The 19,722-nt window shown below is 40.9% G+C and overlaps 1 protein-coding gene across 1 annotated transcript in view; it reads right to left on the bottom strand.

The window, feature by feature from the left end:
* trrap (transformation/transcription domain-associated protein) overlaps nucleotides 1–19,722 on the bottom strand; it is a 90,641-nt gene that overhangs the window by 29,538 nt on the left and 41,381 nt on the right. The window contains exons 44-61 of the mRNA XM_082543626.1: nucleotides 18,634–18,847; nucleotides 17,815–17,943; nucleotides 16,841–16,990; nucleotides 15,538–15,737; nucleotides 14,984–15,105; nucleotides 13,631–13,844; nucleotides 13,316–13,495; nucleotides 12,895–13,041; nucleotides 12,481–12,600; nucleotides 10,789–11,076; nucleotides 10,050–10,187; nucleotides 9,841–9,953; nucleotides 9,235–9,370; nucleotides 6,869–7,060; nucleotides 4,237–4,432; nucleotides 3,413–3,531; nucleotides 3,137–3,283; nucleotides 2,363–2,463 (exon numbers count right to left, since the gene is read on the bottom strand). Coding sequence (XP_082399752.1) covers nucleotides 2,363–2,463; nucleotides 3,137–3,283; nucleotides 3,413–3,531; nucleotides 4,237–4,432; nucleotides 6,869–7,060; nucleotides 9,235–9,370; nucleotides 9,841–9,953; nucleotides 10,050–10,187; nucleotides 10,789–11,076; nucleotides 12,481–12,600; nucleotides 12,895–13,041; nucleotides 13,316–13,495; nucleotides 13,631–13,844; nucleotides 14,984–15,105; nucleotides 15,538–15,737; nucleotides 16,841–16,990; nucleotides 17,815–17,943; nucleotides 18,634–18,847 — 2,906 coding nt within the window. The remainder of the gene's footprint in view (nucleotides 1–2,362; nucleotides 2,464–3,136; nucleotides 3,284–3,412; nucleotides 3,532–4,236; nucleotides 4,433–6,868; nucleotides 7,061–9,234; nucleotides 9,371–9,840; nucleotides 9,954–10,049; nucleotides 10,188–10,788; nucleotides 11,077–12,480; nucleotides 12,601–12,894; nucleotides 13,042–13,315; nucleotides 13,496–13,630; nucleotides 13,845–14,983; nucleotides 15,106–15,537; nucleotides 15,738–16,840; nucleotides 16,991–17,814; nucleotides 17,944–18,633; nucleotides 18,848–19,722) is intronic.

Here is a 19,722-nt window from a genome sequence, read left to right as displayed (position 1 = left end):
GGGAAAGGAAATAAAATTGAGTGAAAGGTGAATCAGAAGGGAAAAAGGAAATAGGTAGAGATGCTGAAGAGAGCAGCATGTAAGGGGAGAAACGGTGGGAGGCGATCGAACAAGAGAAAAGGAAAAAGGAGTGTGCGAGAAATGTTGATCACATCTTGAAATATTAACTAAACATCAATAAACCACAGATTTTCAGCAGCTGTAATCTTCAGCGTTTTTCCCCTCACGGTACTGTAGAATAAAAATTCATCCCAGTATGAATTAACAGTTTTGTTTTACTATGTGGCTGCAGTATCCACAAGCACACAATCGTAATATTCATCCACACTCCGCTTTCATATAAACCAGACACTGAACCAAGGTTTTACGCTCCCACATCACTGCTACATTTAAGTTCTTTTTGCTGTCACTGAAGTTGTGAAGCTAACAATTAGTTTGATTTATTTAATTTGGTATTATTTGGTGTTTACTCTGAATTCAAAATCATTAAGCATTCAAATTTGGTTTATATTGAATTGAATTTCCCGGTGGCTCCTTAAGCAAAATAGGGCGCTAAGAGAGGTTTAAATGCAGACGCCAGCCAAATGGACAGAACCATCTGCTGTATTCACATGAGAAAGAATTGGTCTCTTCATTTAAAAAAAAAAAAAAGATAGTTTGGTGGAGTTGTTTGTCATTTGACTTGGTCAGTTTATTGGATATGGTTTTGTTAATTGTTATTTTTCAGTATAGTTCTGTTAAGGTGACCTCTTTTGCTTATGGGGCCACTTATTTCTTAAAATAGCTTATTTTCTTGATGACGGACTCTTGATATCATCTTTGGGGCTTTTTTTGTGTGGGTATAATAAAATCCACATTTTATCTGTGTCTGCACTTATATTAACTATTTGGTCTCATGGTATTATGTAATATATCTTAAACCTAACTGTACAGATATAACTTCATATCTATCCATCCATCACTCCATCTTAATAAATTCTTGACAACTTCTATTGTGGTATTGCGGTCTAGCAATCACACACTTAAGATTCAATACACAAACTATTAAATAGCAGGCTATGAAACAGACAAGTAGACTCTGGCAACCGACCCGAGTTTTGACTGCAACATTTATGCTGACAGGGAAATATATTCTGAATCATCAGCTATTTTCACCATGCCAAGAAGCTTCTAACCGTTGGCACGCAGTCTGAATAATTTTTACACACCTTTCAGTCTCTGATTAATAAATAAGATGCAAGCGGCACCCCGAGACGCACTACCCTGCAGTCAAAACAAGGAGACAGGCCTGTCAATGAAAAAGTCTTACTGAGCTGAAGTTGGTGAATGGACCTCCATTTCAGGAGTGCTTCCAAAACAGCTCTGCCACTTACTTGCAGTGAAATGTCTCCCAAGCCAATCAATTAAAATGTGTTATTATAAAAGGCATTTGGCATGTGATTAAAAAACGGGAGCTTGATTGCTATGGGAGTCAGAGCCGAAGACCCTCCAGTAATACTTAATGGGGTTTCCTCAGTCGCTTTGTGAGTGTTAAAGTACATTAACGCTTTCTGCTAGCCGGCTCAACAGGAGCACAGTCACCCAACAGACTGTCAAATATTTGACACCCGTTTAATTGACTGATCCCAAAATCCTTAGCACATGTGGTTGCACATGCACACGCACACACATAAGAATCTCTGAACCCCTCACCCCCACTCAGCTGTTAATTCTCCCCTGGTGCAGGGGAAACTTAATGATTGCAATAAACCCTGCTGAGGTGGAGGCAAGTTTTGCTGATCCCAGAGATTCCTGTAAATTGCCTAGAGTTAATTATTGAGCTGCATATACATTTAATAAGCCTTCCTCAATTTGTCTTTCACCCCTCAGGACGCCATGTCATGACAAAATGACAGGCAAAAAAAAAAAGAAAGAAAGAAAGAAAAAAAAAGCTGGTGCTGAAGAGGAAGGAATGTTAAGGAGTCTGGCTGTGGGTGTGCAAGGCCCAGCTATATATGGAGAGAGCAGTTGTACACTCCACAGGCAAACCCTGCAGCGAGAAACAAATTACTGACACCTGATGGCAAAGATTCTCATCTAAGCCATGTCACATGGGTTACCTGCTAACAGAGCTTTAGAGGTGGATTACTCTGAGGCAAGAATTGCCAAGTAAACATAACTGCTATGTACTGGCAGGATGAAACACCCACACAGTGTCAAGGGACCACTGACACAGTTTCAAGGCAATGTGATGATGAATAAAGGGAAGGCAGCGCCAGAAATATAAACTTGGATGTTGACAAAAAAAAAAAAAAAAAGCAAAAAAAAAAAAAAAGCACAATGCATGAAAGGCCATCAAAGACTAAACATCTGGTTAACGTACTTGTTGATTTGAGCCAAGAACATCCCCTTTAGAGCGTAGAACTCGGCCGTCATCTCCTTGGTGAAGTACTTCAGGTTGGTTGACTCTATCACTTCTAAACCCTGACAGACAGACGCCAGAACAACAAAAGTTAAACTTAAAACAAAACTGCAGCAGGTAAATTTTCATCTACGTTAGGCAGAAGATTTCTCAAGAAGTGCCGCAACGTTGTGTTTTAGACAGAGCCATAATCACAGGTGAAGAACAAACAAACTGCTCACTGTTCATTAAGAAGTAAGAGTAGAGGTGTTAAGGGAACTAAACTTCCATTACGGTGAGCCTCTGATTAGGTGTCCCCTATGTACTGCTGTGACAAACGATGTGTAGCAGGAGAAATAGACAGAGAGAACCACAGATGAGATAGAAGGGAGAGAGGGAGAGAAGAGTGTCTACTGGCACTTTTAATGACTTGTGGTGTGTTGAACTACTTCTATTAATCAGAGCACTCCATGGGCTTAAGAGCAAGCTCCTGAGTTACACACTCTCTTATAAGTCTCACTGCTATAACTTGTCACCTAGAGCCACCCCAAACACTTATTGCTCTTTCTATAGCTCCCACTCAAAGTACCTCTAACTATGCCTCGAGCTACTGCTGGCAGATATCAGCCCAAATACTTAAATTACTAACGCGTCAAATGCTTCCATGAAAGGTGAAAATGATATATGCAGAAGGTAGCAGTCGCTTCAATTTGATATAGAAGCAGAAAGCAGAACACATGGAGCTTTGTATCTCACCTGCATGCACTCATTCTTGCCCATGACACCTGCCAACTGCAGATAACACTTGACCTGCTGCCTGATCTTCTGGAAACAGTCAACAATGGGCACTGTGGGGATGGTATGGATACGACTCAGAATGTCCAGAGCCACATTCACCAAACCCTGGGGGAAAAAAGTGCGATAGGTTACAATTATTTTTCTTTAAAAGATGGATGCTAAACGTGACATTGATCTTTACAGATTGCATTTATTCATTTTAATAGAAGTCAGTTTGTCGGCTTGAACCAGTACCTGTTTGCGAGCTATCTTGCCGTACTGAATGATAGCAGAAGCTGAGGCATGAACTCCCAACATGGCGTTGTTGTTGTTGGGATCGTGTTGTGTGTTTGTCTCATATGCTGTCACAATGGCTGTGGACAGACAAAAAGACAAAGAAGCATTTTTTTCCCCTGCACAATTGATAAAGTTGATAAAGAAACCTAAAAGAGGGGCGCTTAGGGCAGTCTGAAGGGTGGGGAACTTCAAGCACTCTAAAGGCTCTGCTGTCATAACGCAGGGGAGGGCACTGGGGACACTAAACGTATTGAACAGTAAATGAACCATGGCGATGAATTTCATCAAGAAAATTCCATTTCACTTTAAGTTTGAAGGCTGTCATGTATAAATGAAGTGGATTTTATTGGCATGGTGCTGCAGAACCACCGCTATCATTATTTCAGTGCCTCTCAGTAAGAGTTGAAGCTCAAGTTGCTTGAGACATCACATTTTGCAGTGGCTGCCTTTCTGAATGGTTTCAAAGTCACTGCGGGAGAGAGCTGAGCACTGAGCAAGGTAAACATGTGTGTCTGAGTGTGTGTGTGTTGTGTCCTGCAGTGAAAGAGAGAGCGCTTTAGTGGGCTGACATTTGGCAAGGTACTGAGACCCTGAGGGGGTTCTGCACGTCATGGCCTTTTAAAGAAGAGCCCTTCATGGAAGTAGTGGACACCAAAGCAGCAATGTGAAAGTTTGTCTGCATGAGTGTGGCATCCTGTAACACGTGTACAATGGCTAAATTTATGTTTCAGTATATCATGGTCTTGCATTTAGATGCAGTTGTGTTAGAGCACGTGTCATACCTTGGTAGTGATGTTGGCGCCACATGAATATGCTGCTCCAGTGCGACAGGTCGTCCGAAACAATAGGCAGTCGGTTCCTCCATGTTTTCACCACAGTCTTCATGTCGTGGAGGCTGGTGTTGCGGCCGAGGTTAGCCGTCTGAAGCCCTGCATTAATTTGGGCCGCTTCTTGCAGCTCAATGATCTGCTGTGCAGCCTGGAGAGAAATGATAACTAAACCTTTTTTGTATTTACGATTCAATATTCATGATAAACTTAAACATGCCTGCCTGATTCTTTGACTATTCCTGCTGAAAGTTTTATAACTAAGAAGCTTTCAATAAGAATTTCTTTTACTATCTTATGATAAAATAAATGCTGACTGCATGAGAAAGTAAAGTTAAAAGTAGTTGAAAAGCAATTCTTATTTATTTAGCAAGGACAATGACATCAGGGTAAGTAACCCTCGCCATATTCTGATACCATAGGGAGGTAGGGTTACCGCAGAGGGTTCAAATAGAATGAGAAGAGGTTTGAGTGAGGGAGGACTGATGGAGCTGTACATTACCACTTTAAATTGAACATGTAGAATTTTATTTGAGCATTTGAAGTAGCAGAAATATATCAAATGGTTGTCTTGCTTACAATAACTTTTTCTTTGATGTCGAGTCAAAATTTTGTGTTGCCAGGTCTGCTCCTACAGTCAGCGTTAGAGATTTGGTCCAGAACGTACACCAGCTGATCTTAATCTTGTTAATATTTTGTCTACACACCTAAACAAATGTAAACATCCATCCAGACTTCCTTGCTTAGTTTGCTCTGCGAGATATACACATTGTCCATCTGTCATAAATAACCATCTTGTCAAGAGAATGTTTCGGGGGAGTTTTTCTCGTCTTTTCCTATTTTTTTAAATTTCACTTATTAGCTGTTATAAATGTGATGCTGATGGATCATTAAGTCGGTAATATCAACCCACCGATAAATTGACATTTAGAATTTCGTTAACAGAAAGACACGAGTAGAAGCCATAGCTCGAACAAGAAGGGTGATGGCAAGAAAGATGGCGTGACTGCTGTGTTAACGGAAAGGAGACGCTAATGTAAAAGCATGGAGATTAAAAAGGATGATTTAAAATGCAGCAGGATGAAGGACTGTTAGTCTATTGAGAGATAAGGTAAAAAAAAACAAAACAAAACAACATCACTTAATCTAACCACATCCAAGTCATTTTCTTGAAACTCATAGTCAAGTACGAGGTCTACAGGTTTGGGGGGAAAAAAAACCGCAATGCCTGCTCAAAACAGTGACACTCTTTATGTAGCAAATATCATCACATTATGAACTTTTACACTATTTATTTGTACATAATGCTTTCAGGCCAATATGCCTCAATTGTTATTGGTCAAAGAAACCTTGTGATACTGCAGATTGTTAAAATGTCACAGGAACAAGAACAAAACACATTGAGTACAATGCAGCAGTAGTTTTTTTTCATGGCAACAAAATTATTTTGCAGGCAAAATCATTATGCCTTCCTACATTATTCAATAGCTAATCTGCTTGGATGTGGCCAGAAAAAAAGGGGGAAAAAAAAAAAAAAAAAAGACACGGAGATGGGGAAAATGTGAAAATGATAAGCGAGGGCTTCTATCTCATTCTGTGAAAAGAGGCCTCATTGATTGGCCCAAAGCAGCATTGTGAACATATAATCAATCATTCTATTATAACTACTCATCAATCAATATTAATGCCAGCCCTCGTAATCAATAGTGTGGATGATAATCCATTGATCGTCAGCCACTGCTGAGAGCTGGGATTTGATGATAACTTGATTCAAATAGTAGTTGAACCTCACTGTATTTGCAGAGTCTGGGCTTCTTGGTCTGTAAGGCTCATGGAGTCGTGAATTTGAGATATAGAGTTTGGAATGGAGATTTACAACAGGCCGCTTGGCTGGGCAGAGGAATAAATAGCTTGTTTTCCCTCGGCTAGGCTAAATAATTGGACTCCACATATCCGAGCACATGCACGAGCATGAACACAAATACACACACACACTAACGAGGAACATAGTTGCACAATTCAAATACCCATTTTGAAAAGATAAATGTAGTAAATCAGAGCAAGCTGAAGACTTAACCCCCCATTCCGGAATGAAATCTCCCAAAACAAAATAAATTAGGCCGTACAATATTTTTCACAATTATCTGTTAATATCAGCTGATGGCCCATTTCTAACCTTCATTCAGACTATCCCATTCATCATGTAAATGTAATTCTGCTGCAGGTATTTAATCAAATAGTATCTGATGGCAGGGAAGTAATTACAGCCGTTCTAAACTAACTCTTTATTCTTCACTCTTTCTCCCCGTGTTCCTCCATTCTGTTCACTCTCCACCTTTTTCAATTTTCAGTCCCTCAGTCTGCCGCCTTTTTTTCCACTCTCCTTTTTCATCTTTGCCTTGTCTATTGTAATCTCTTGTGGTGGAATCAGAGAGGCTTAAAGGGTTTTTGATTTTTTTTTTTTAATCATCTGTCTCAATTTTACAAGAATGGAGTGAGAAGGTGGGGAGGGGGCTTATCAGCATTTCTCAACAGCACAATGTCTTAGGGTCTAAATCCAAACTCTTTATGTGTTGGGTATACTGACCTGAAGCAATGGCGTGTGCACATGGGAAACAATGTGAGGCAATCTCCTCCACTCACGAATGGCCAGGCTGGAGGCCATCTCCACCAGCCGTTCTATGAAGTTGAGCTGCTGCTCCTCTGGGTTGCAGATTGCCAGGTAGCCACGGTGCATGTTCACCTTCCAAGCCATCTCCTTAGGGCAGCTTAGCTCCACCTGGAAATTCATACAGTAAGAAAATGAAATATTTAAACAAAAATTAATGGTAGCAACTTAGTAGAACAATCACAATTTTGATTCAAATTAGCATACTTTTGCTCAATAACAGTTAAAAGATGAGATCAGTCTCGTACAGCAATGGACTTTTACTATCATATACCTGCCACGATAATTTACAAGAACAGTGCGGTTGTTGAAAATCTATACGTTTCCTTTGTTCATCAGCATAAATGTGTGTTTTGAATCCATCTTATCGTCATTCTATAATCTACTATCTCTGGAAAATGACAATGAGAAACATCTTTCTCTTGCATTTTTTTATGTTGAAAATAAATCTACTTTTCTTTCCAAAAAAAATAAATAAAAAAAAATAGAGGGAGAAACACAGGATAAAAAAAATCTTGTGAAAAGTGAGTATCAATTTCATTTTAATGTCATTTTCTTACAACGGGTAAAACACAGGCTATGTGAATAACAAGTGCACAACGTTATGCTTCAAATATAAATATACATATGCAATATAAATAGCTTGAAAGAATTAAGAATTTCACACATGAACTTTTGACAATTTTGTGCGTTAGGTTGGGAGGTTTAGCAAACATCTACATTCTCACATGTACTGCTTTTAGGTAAATCCCAGAGGAGTTCATATTGAATTGCCTGTTTGTTTTCCTGTGTGTATTTGTCACCATAATGTCAAGTAGAACAGCGCACACTCTTCACAGTGCTGTAGCAGTTTTAATTACATGAAAACATCTGAGGGGAAAGGGCCTGTGACATTTTCCTTGTGCAATTTAGTACTTAGACAAATATACAACAATATTGGTTGCGATTTATTTTGTGAATGGGTTCGGCGGAACTTTTGTACTAATGACTAATAAATTTGACACGCCTGACACAGAGGCGAAGAAGCAGAAAGGGCCTTGCTATTGATTAATAAGCTCACCGCGTTAGCATCAAACAAATAACACCCGCAGGGAGGCTCCTACGTCACACCTGTGGCCTGCTGTTGTGCGTTTATAAGTGAGCAAGAGACACAGAATGACAGAAGGCCAAAAGGATAAAGAGTGAAAAGAGCAAGAGAGTGAGGAGGTATAGGTGTGTGCATTTGCGAAAGCTCTTCCGATGCTGGAGAAAATTACAGTGATCGGTCAAAGCGCACTTATCGGGGGTGACGCTTGATGAATATCCTGGAGACAGGGCCGCCCTTATCAAGAGCCAGCTTTAATTGAAAGCAGGGACATTTGGACATTTTGAATCTGAGCTGGTGAGGAGTGGGCATGCAGGAAACTGAAAGCCTTGCTCCTCTCCTCCACCATAAAACAAATCACCCTGCAGCAGATGCTGGGGTAATTATTCACACACACACACAGCTGTCGTAAATATTAGCTGTTGCAGCCAGAGCTATGGAGCGAGGGATGAAGAGATGGGGGTGAAAGTAAAAGTAGGGTGGGCAGTAATAGTAGAAAGAAGACCAAGTAAAGAAGAGAGGTTGGGGAGGCATGAGACAAAAGAAAGAGGAATGAGTAAACAGAGGAGGCAAAAGAATGAAACAAGAAGGAGGGGATATAGTGAAGCTGGTGTTGGCATCCAGACAATTTAATTAGATGTCACCTTCGGACAGAGCTGCTCAATGGATTGGTTCCAAGTCTCCTTGAAAGAGCAAAGTAGGAGTATTTGTTATATGTCAAGTACTATCACACACCCGCCACCCATCTATACTTTGTTTTAGGAAAACATGAGGCCAATAAATTCATGGACTAAACAGCTTAACTGCATTTCCACAGCTTTATGGCCGCCACTCTTATTCTTCCAGGGTGTGTGAGGTTACAGAGAGGTCAGACAGCACCAATATCAAGTTTCTCTACCTCACACTAACATGAGGCCTGGGTTTAATATCCAGGACTGCACTAGTAACAGGAGTAAAAGAAAAAAAGAAAAAAAAGAAGTCTAGTGGAGTCTGTCTGGTTCATTGGGTTCATGCCTACAGGCTCCACTGTGTCTGTGACTTTGTTAGTGACAACTTGCAGTTACTGTTTCTATTTCCTGTGAAACTGTTATTGGTACCTTTTGAGGACAGTGAGAGAAGAAATCTACGTGAATGTGTGTAGAAAGAATTACACACACATATATATATAAATACTTATATATTGGAACTGTGCACCCCTCACCTGCACCAGAGCCTCCTTCATAGCAGCCCAGTTGGAAACCCTCCAAGCACACTCGAGCACCAGATAAGGGTTTGAATGGCCTTTAGACTGGCCGTATTCAGTCAGCGGTTCCCACTGGTTCAGTTCCTTAGAACAGCTAAAGACAAAGGAGATGAGAAGTTTAGCAAAGATTACATTTTCTATACTTGACGATAACATTTCTTCAGGTTTTTTTATTTGCTCAATCTACATTGCTATGCCATTTTTAAGGCCATGTTTTTAGCATCAACAGGCTGCTTTGCAACTCACATCCTCGACAGCTCCGCTTTTTCTTCCTGTCTCTCACTTAATCAACATGTCTGCTTTGTTTTCTACAAGTCTTTTTAAAAGTCACAATGTATCATTTAAAACCCTAAACATACTTTCCAAGCGTTACACATTTCTGTGTCCTTTTCATTTTAGGAATGATCTTCATTGTAAAATGCAGCAAACACCAAGTAAATTCACAGCACATTTTTTAAAAAGCACACATAAAAACACAAGAGACAGCTGGATTTGCAGGGAAGCATGAGGGTCATTTCTTGTCATGACTCTATCTTGTATGGACTTAAGAAACATAAATCTTACCGTATCCAGTGGTCCTCCCACAGCTGGTACTCTGGGAATACTGCCGGGGAAACATTGCTCCTCTCGTGCTCTTTTCTAGCCTTCTCCATTGCCTTCTCGTAGCTTTCCTGAGCCTGAATATATATGTTTTGGGTTAACAAAATAGACATTACAGCATAACAGCACCACAAATTACTACCTCAGTGAGTCTACTTTAAGCTTCCTCTCACCTGTTCAAAGAAGCCATGCTGCTCATAGGCAATGGCTGTTGCCGTCTCAGGAAACTTGCACCTCTTTTGCCACAGGCCTGCCCACATGTCCTCCTCTTGGAGTAGAGAGTAGAGCTCTGCCAGAGAGTCCAAAATCTCCTATACGGAAGAAGAACACAATATGGATAGAAGCAGAACAAATTGGATCATCTGCAGTGATCAAACTGTAAATTTAATGAGAGCAGATTTGCTAATGAGTCTAGTTCAGACAGGATAAGAGGGAGATTTTCCAGCTTCAAAGATGAGGCTGCAGTGACGTGACAAATATATGTTTAAACCCTCCACTGTGGAAAAGAACCACTAATGAAAGGAACAGCAGCAATAAGCATGAAAGAGCCAAGTTCATTTTATTTTGTTTAACGCCTGACTCATATCAGTCCACCGACTATGAGAGAGATATCTGCATATCTGTGACCCTACATAATTATAGACCATAATGCAAAAAAGATGCTTGGGTTAGAAATATACTTTATAGCACAATTTATCCAGCAGAGCAGATATCTTGAGCACATGTAGTAGAGCCTGCAAAGCTGAGAAAATGGCAATGACTTCAGGGTTGCGTTGATCGTGTTTCGCAATATCGGAGTTTATTTACTCAATAGAATTCCTGATTTTATTGGACTTTTCTTTGTCTTACAGAGTCCTGATTGTTTAAAAAGCCTTAAAAAGTCAACACACAATCTAAATGAAAACCCATTACCTGCTGAGGTGGCGTGATGCTCTCCTGTTCATAGAACTCTGTGCTCTGCTTGGGTTTACTGTGCAAACTAAGACCTTTTTCAAAGGCCTGCTGCTCCAGCATGAGAGTGGAACGTAGCCAGAGGTTGTGAGTCTTGCCCAAGTACTTCAGGACACAGGGACGGATGGGGATAGGAGGTACACACTGGGACATGGCTTCCACAAAGCAGTTTAGGGCACTCGGCTGGCAGTCCCTCTGGGCCTGGTGGCTGCCACTACAAAGGAAAGGACTCATCTCTCCGGACAAAGCCTAAAGAGGAGAAAAGGCGAGATCATCAACTACCCAGTATTACTTTAGCAGCAGTGCTCTGATACAACATATTGACGAAAGCATTGAATTGCATGTACGGGATGCAACATGATGCCATTTTCCAGTAAGAGAGTGCTGTTCAGAAACAGGAAAAAAGAGGTAGAGGATAACACATAAGAGGAATGGCAAGGGACAAATGACACAACTGTATGCTGCTTTTCTGTATCACACCACATCATGATCAACAAGTTAGTCAAGACCAATCAGTGAACCATGTTGCACTTTTACATACATATCTACGGTATTTTCTGCAATACTGCAAAAACATGGTTACTGCATTAGTAATAAAACCACTTTGTCCAGCTCTTTTTATAAGCCGTCCTTTTTTAAAGTAATGCAACTTTGAAGGAGGTATATATTTATTCAATACAATGTGAAAATCAGTGAAAAATGCATGATATGCTAGCTTGAGTTGCATGCTACCACTCTTTGCAATCAGAGACTCACACATTTGGACAGAATAGACCTTGAGTATGATCATGGGGTTAGTGCTCTGAAAATCATGACTGACACACTCTGATGTATTGGTAATGAATGCAATTTTCGCTGCCCGATGACAGCATGGAGTAATTTATGCCTTAATGGTCACTTTAATTAGACTGGTGGTGAACGCCAACGTGTCATCAAAATCCTTCCGATGGAAAATATACTTTTCTGTCATTCCCTTGTAAGAGTCAACCCAGGGATAGAAAGCCTCAATTGCAGTAATCTTTCCATTTTTACCATAAGTTGGCATAATCGCTACATAAAATGCAGAGACAGGCATCAAAATAAATAACTTAAGTATTTGTGGCTTGAGGTCTGGCATAGGAATAAATTATTCAGAATCTGACCAGTGACTGCATCTCGTTTAAAAGTTGAATCACTTTTAATTATTTTGAGACAGAAATAAGACTCTGCCTGTTTGCACAAGTTATTGAAACAGTACAGAAAGGCATGTGTTTGTATATGATGACCACAAAAAGAAAATGTACACGTTAACTAGAAATAACATCTGTTGGTTTTAAGTCTCTACCTGCTAATCGAGCTGCAGTTTACATCTACTGACATTTAATAATAATGTGAACCCTTTAAAGGAATTTCATAGCGGACACAACAAGCCTAAGGGAGCATTTAAATAATATTTCTTTATGTCTTTGGATGTACATATTGCTATTGCTGAAGCTAAAAAGAAATCATCATGTAAATCACAATGCAGCATGCATGTCTTTCTCTTGACTATTCACAGGATATTGGATGGTTTGGTCATGCACGTCACACACTGTTTTTGTCCATTCTTGCTCTGGGAGCCAAAAAAAAAAAAAAAAAAAAAGAAGAAGAAAGATGCTAATAAATTATACTTACATGCTGCTGTCTGTCAGACAGGATCTTCCAGAGGCGAGGGAAAAGCTGGACCCAGGTCCTTTCAGCCAGCGGTGTGGAGATGTGACAGAGCTGAACCAAGGCGTTTAAAAGTGCCCCCGTCTAACACAGAAAAGAGACAAATGAAAGCTTCTGGCTGCTGATTCTGCAAGGCACTGACTCTTAATTCATGCTTTTAGGGCTCAAGAATATTGCTGACATTTTCATCCTTCTTGGGGGTTAATGAATAATGCCACTGGAACATGAAAATGTTTTGAAACTATAATTAATTTAATACATAAAACATTGTTTTTGAACTGCAAGTAGTCAACCTTGGATGATCTCTGTAATTTTGCCTACACTCTATCAAAGTTCAATTCATTTCATCAGCCGGTCAAAACTGAAGGCGTGCCTTACCTTGACTTCCCGTAATGAATCAAGAAACTTGTCATGGCGGTTGGTGAGCATGTGCAGTTGGTTGCCTGTGTCTCTCTCTGCTTGCTCCTTAGTCTTGGGAATGGCTGTCTGGTCACCTGGTGCTAATTCTATGTCAATTTCTACATCCTACCAGGGGGTAAATGAGGAGAGGAAAAACATGTATTGTTGTTCAAGCTTTGACATTTAGTCTTCGTGTTGGGCTGTTTTTGAAAGACCATTTTATCAACAGCTTCTTGATAATGGACGAATGACGACAACAGAGACAATTTTTAAGACGAGCAAAGAGGCACAGCATTACTCTTTTCTTAGACCCACAGTATGTAAAAACTCCTAATGGGATAATGTGGCAATTTATGTGAGACATGTTGCGAGGCGTTGTGCGCCTGTCTGTGTATCTCACCTCCTCCTTGGTCTCGGTGTTTTCCCTTTCGCGAGGCTCCTGCTTGACGTGCGTTGCCATGGCAAAGGCGGCGCGGTCGTGGCTGTCAGCCAGGTTGATGACGTTTGTGATAGATGGCAGCATGGATCCCTGGCAGCTGGTGCCAATGATGGTGTTTCTTTCGCAAACTGCCAGTAACAACTATCAAACACACAAACAGGTGCAAAATACATAAAAGAAGATTGGTGACGGTTGGTGGCAGATAACCAGCACGTAGATGCCCGCAGGATAAAAACCTTACGAAGCCTGCAGAAAGACCCGAGACCCACTGCTTACCTCTATGCACTGTTTGATCCAGAAATGGCTGCCCATGGCCTCCCAGTTCTGAGAGCAGCAGATGTACAGTAGCCTCTCATAGACGCGCCGCTTCATAGAGGCATCAAACACCTCAAAAAACTTGGCTCTGATCATTGGCTGACTGCAGCGAAGCCCTGAAAGGAAGGCTGGTTCCAACTTTGATGTGATGTCGCTTCCTGAAAGGCTCTCATCCCTAAAGGGGCAAAAGTTTTGTGAGAAAGAATCTGAGATGCCCGTTACCAAAAATGTTCTTAAAAAATGGGATGTGTGGGCGTGGGGCGATTAGCGCCCGAGTTAGAAAATGTCACCATTAACTTGTAATACAGAGAACTGCACACACAGATAAAACTTGGTGCCCCGTGCACCTGAGAGCTGTTGGCAAAACATGTATATGCCACTGAAACAATGCAGGAATTTGCAACTTGGAAAATACTCTTGTTTTTACAACTTTTTGAACTATTTCTTACATTTGGTGTGGTTAAAACTGAATATTGGGCAAAAGTCTGCATCTTTGACAATAAGACTGATGTAACATTACCTACCTAACTATTGAAACAACAAATGCAATCGTTTCCACGTCATTCTACAGCACTGAATGTGCTCCGAAGCGATGATTCATAAAACAGAAGCAGTGAGAGAGTAGGTGGGATGAAAAGAATAACACGGTGCCACAGCTGCATGTTGCTCGTATTTACACCGTCCTCCTAATCACACTTTGCGCTGGCACAGCTGCTTTATCCTTCCATTATCATTACTTGCTGTCCATCATGGCTTTACTGCTCATTTTAAATCTTTTGGCATCAGGATGCGGATACACTGGGCTGATTAAATGTGTATGTGTAGAAGATGGAAAGGTGAGGAGGGCCACAGTTTGATGAATAGCCGGTCTCTCGCCTTTGACCACCACCTGCTGGGTGTCCTGTCATCAGCTAGCTGAATACTGATAGTACTGTAACCCTATTATCAATCTTCATCGGTCAATCTTTTCGTGGCCATCTTAAATTTTCCAGCTTTTAATTGTTTTTTTGTTGTTTTTTTACAGCTACAATGATTCTAAATTAGTTCATCCAGTTCCTGAGTTTAACAATCTTATTATAATTATTACCATCGTTAATAATTAACTTTTCGTCATAAAAAAGGAAAGGTACACTTCTGGTACTTCAAGCTCTTCCTCTTCATCTTTATTTTCCTTTTTCCCCCTGACCCAACCTTCTGTGTCTTTTCCCCGCCTCAACCGCCCCCGACCTTCACTTCTCACGTTAAGATGGATGCAAGGGCGGTGTGGCGTCAGTGGCGTGGCCATTTAGCCATGTGATGAATGACAGTAATTACCTGTAGACGTAATTAACGAGGTCCAGGAACTGGGCGTTTAACTCAAGTTCATCAGGGAAACGCTTCTCTATGTAGGTCATCATCTTCACCAGCAAGATGGATTTCTCACGCAGGTTTGGCATCTGAAAGGGAAAGAAGAATCGGGTAGAAAGTAGGATAAAGGAAAAAAAAAAATTATGAACAATAGACAAATAGAAAGGTGTGAGAAAAGAAAAATAATCTATTCTCTATTCAGTTGTTTTTCGCAGCTGCACCTGTCTAGCTCAGCTGTGTACCGCTTGCTCTTCTTCAGCTTAAAAGAATATGAAGACCAGAGAGTCCTCTGTAGGTATTATGCTAATGCTAACCTTACTAGATTTAGAAAATGTGCTTCGCTTGTTGTTTGTCCAAAGGTTTCACACCTTTCACAACTTTGCTGATTCAGTTCTTAATTTACACCTGTTTTCATGAGAGGAATTATGCCAGGATCTCTTGAATACCACATTTGTTTTTGTTTTTTTCCTCACTTAATACTGTTTTACTGTCTCACACCTGAACAGTCCCCTCCTCCTTACCTGGTTGGCAGCCATTGGAGAATTGTTTTTCACCCACTCTTCCACGATCTTGACAACAGCACGGAGGATTTTGGGGTCGGGAGACTTCTCAATTAGGGAAGTGAGGATGACCTGGATAAAGTTCTTCCTCATTTCCATGCTCATGACGGACAATCGTGTCTTCACCAGGTCAAGACTGAGCATTATCAGCTCGCTGGTCACTATCAGAGCAAACACATGGAATTATTCAAAGGAAGGGCTGAGACAAACTACAGAACAGATGCATTTATCTGTGCATTTATCCATCTTCCTTCTATTGCAAATTTTCTGGCCTTCAATAAATTGAAATGACTTATCTATTTTTAAATGGTGGCAGCAGTCAGAACTTCACATTTTCAATACAATCAGGATGGAACTACTACAGTTAAGCTTATTAGATTACTGAAACGTGAATAATCTTTAGAGGAAAAAGCCTAATGGTCAGAAGGCCTTTGGTCTTAGTGACTAACTGTTCATGGTGGACAGTTAATGTCTGTGTTTCCCGATACAGTCATTAGGGACCCATTTAAAGCACTGATAGTATCTTACAGTCATTACCTCCTGTCTGAAGAGTAGCAACAGGAATTATGCACTGCCAGACTTTCTGAAGTTCAGAAAAGTAAATGAACAGGAAACCTAAACACGTGTTTTTTCCCTTTCACCCCCCTCACGGATTAATATAGGGCAAGTTGTCAAGAGGTTCTGTGTCAAACTGTGACTACCCTTTCAGACCCCACAGCAAAAGAGCACAAGGTGACCATCTGTTGATACAAAAAGAGCAGAAGACAATACAGACTGGGAACCAGAGCTGAGAAACATTTCCCGAGAAAGCATACTATCTGCACAAAGGATCTCTCCTGACCACAAGAGCTATTGAGAACACAGCTGGGGCTATTGATATACAAGTTTTGATACTGTCTTTCTACGGAAAGAGGCACTGGTGAGACACCTGGGATATATGAGCTTTAACAATCTGAGAAAGGCTGTAATGCGAGTGTACATTCATGTCTGTGTTGTGTCCACCTCACACACAGTCAGCTCCTTGTTGGACGTGGGCTGGGGGAAAGTACGAGCAAAAACTTCCCCAATAATGTCAGCCAGGTGTAACTGCAGCCAAGTAGAATAAGTTCAGCTGAAATAGTAGTGGTTATCTGGTGCCAAGTTTGGAGAATAATGGTGACTAATACGTTGTGAACTCAAAATACTGCACATCTTTCCTATGTGATTACTTTTTAAATTACATTTGCCACTGGCTTCCTCACATCTTTCCACTGTATTTATGTACCTGTGCTGGTTTCAGTCACCCCTGGGTTAGCCTGCTGGGGGCTCAGGTGTTCCCGCACCATCTTCTGTAGTGAGCGCATGAACACTGAGATGAGGCGGTCAATGTAGCTGGCATTGTAACTGCAGGCTGACTTCAGGATCATCAGTGTCCCTGTAAGACAAATGAAGGCAGAGGGATAAGAAGTATGGGAAATGGAACAGTTTGACAAGAAGCTTCACTTCTCTGGGGAGAGGTAACAGACACAGACACCTGCAGTCAGCTTGTGTTCATTCACGCAGCTTGATATATATATTTCCCCCCCCTCAAGAGTGTAACAGAGGCAGAAATAAGAATGAGTAATGTTCTTCTTTGTTGCTGTTCCCCAGAGAGGAGACAAATGTTAAAATGTCACCCCCTGGCCAGACGGATGCATCACATCGCTGCGACTTTACTGCAACAGCAGGATACAGAATGCTTTTTTTTATTTTATTGACCACCACTGTAATTTTAGGAAACTGCATAAAGCAGCATTACCTTTGGACTGCTCTCAAATAGCCATTTATCACCTTGAATGGCCTATATTTTGAAACCTACTACATATTTCATCTAAAAGAAAAAAAAAAATCAAAGTCTCTTTGAAATAAGCTTCAATGAAAGCTTTTTCTATAAATACTCTGACATCTGGGTGGATAACAGTAATGTTTGTACAGGAAGAGGGGCGGAAAGCAGCAATCCTTCCCAAGACAATCTTTCCCAAACCGCTGGACTGTGGCCCCCATTTAAATAGACCAGATGTTAGCCCGAGCAGCAGAGCCCATCGGCTTGCATTTTAACGGCCCACTCAATGGCTTAACTGGTAAAAGTAACCGAGGGGCCGCTTGGTGCTGTAGTAAGAGTAGGAGATTGACTTTTTTTCACTTCTAAGTATATACCAACACAAGAGTAACCGAGGGCAAGAAAGGAGGAAAAAAAATAAATGTGAGAGTTGGTCTTACCAAAGAGCTGCGTGGGGTTAGTGTTGGTTGTTGCTTTTTCATAGTTGGTAAGCCCCTCGTAGATGACCTTGCCCACAGCAGCATATAGACACTCAAGTTCCTCATACTTAGATGCCACATTTGATGTGCCTAGAAAAACACAGCAATGTTTGTTTCAAACAAAGAACAGCTGAAAATCGAAATCACTGCCGTGCAAAGTGACGCAGTTATATTGCTGCAAGGAATCAGCATCATAATGTATTGATCACACTATGTTTCAAGCCCCTTTAGGCCTTTGTCGAAAGTGCTTTAAAACAATTCATACAATGACCTAAAACAGATGATGCTCTATTCATTTTGTATGGAAAGATGCGGGACAGTTATTCTCCCATAAGCATCTCTCCATATTTCAAAATGACACACAATCAATCACATTAAATTGCACATATATGTTAAAAACACAACCAATTACAACACTACAACAAAACATTAATTTAAACAATTACTTACAGAAATGGCACGTCTTATGAATAAAAATACAGGACTTGCAGCTTTTATAAGTCATAATTTTTTTTGTAATTATGCAAACAATTTTTGTTGGCTGTATCATAATTAGGTTTGTAAAATCCCCAAATCCCATGCCAATGAGTCTCAACACTTAATCCTTTTGGGGAAGCAAGTTTGTAAATTATATCGCCAGTATAATTCACTTCTATTTATAATTTTATCACAGTGTGGCATGACGATTTCTCAGAAAGGAATCAGATATATAGTGTTTTTTCCTGTGTGCAGCTGGTCTGGCTTCCAGTGAGAATTTAGAAATAAATCATTGCAGCTTACTAGGCTCAGTTGGGAAGATACTCATGAGACGAGAAAGAAGGGAGTGGACAGCACGTAGCACTTTGGTATTGCCGCAGGTCATGCACGCAGCGATGCCCCGCTGGAGCGGCTTGAAGTGAGCCAGGACGGCTGGGGGCTGCAGCACTGTCAACAGGAAGCAGAGAATCTCCAGTCCTGTGCAGATGTTGGAGATGTTCGCTTGGGCTGGCTGCTCCTGAGAGGTCAAAAAGGAGTAGACATTATAAGTGGAAGGTCATTTTTTTTGGTATTGCTCTTAAAACAGATAGAAATCCATTTAGACTTTTCAATAAAAGCCTCATATCTAAAAAAAATAAATAAAAATTATTGATATGTATCTTTTTAGCCAAGCGCCCAATGCTAAAACAAAGCAATATAGATAATAGTGCAATTTCATCTGCAGACAGATGAAACAACCGAGTTTTTTTTTTTATTCCACTCAACTCAGAAATCAATACTGCTCACAAACACACACAAAAACAAGGCATTGTGATGGCTGTTAAACCAAAGATCAATGGGCAGCATCGGTTCCTAATTTTGTCTAAATTGCAAACAAGGTTTACAATGGCAGGGCCAAGAGGGTAATCTGGGACAGATCCATGGCACTGATCTTGCCTAATGAACAAGGTGACTCTGGTGATAAGGCTCCTGCTAGATATTAGGGTAGTATTGATTTGACAGTGCATTAACAGAAAAGGAACTTGTCGCTGCAGGAACCATGCAGATGCAGGCATGCCTGTGAGACTGTATATGTTTTGTGTGTCTCTCAAGTTACACTCCAAATACAACCTCCTCATGCCACTCCCCCCAGACTCTTAATCACTGCTGCGCCGAGACAATGAGATGATAAAAGGTAATCCGATTTACAGCATTGTTCATTAGTCTGAGTAAGGCAGCTAGGCAGGTAGAGCGAGGTCCCAAGGGGGTGGGCCTGCATACATCTGCATAAAACCTACAGAAGGCCTTGTTTGTTAGACAATCCCCAAAGGGATATGGAAGGGCCGACTGAGTTTGTGTGAATGTGTGTGTGTAGGGAGAGAAAAGGGTGCGGCCGATGAAGTGATCCCCAAA

The sequence above is a fragment of the Aulonocara stuartgranti genome (assembly GCF_965226115.1).
Source record: "Aulonocara stuartgranti genome assembly, chromosome: 8".
Lineage (NCBI taxonomy): Eukaryota > Metazoa > Chordata > Actinopteri > Cichliformes > Cichlidae > Aulonocara > Aulonocara stuartgranti.
The sequence above is the reverse complement of the archived record's forward strand: the minus strand, read 5'-3'. Positions and strand labels throughout refer to the sequence as shown.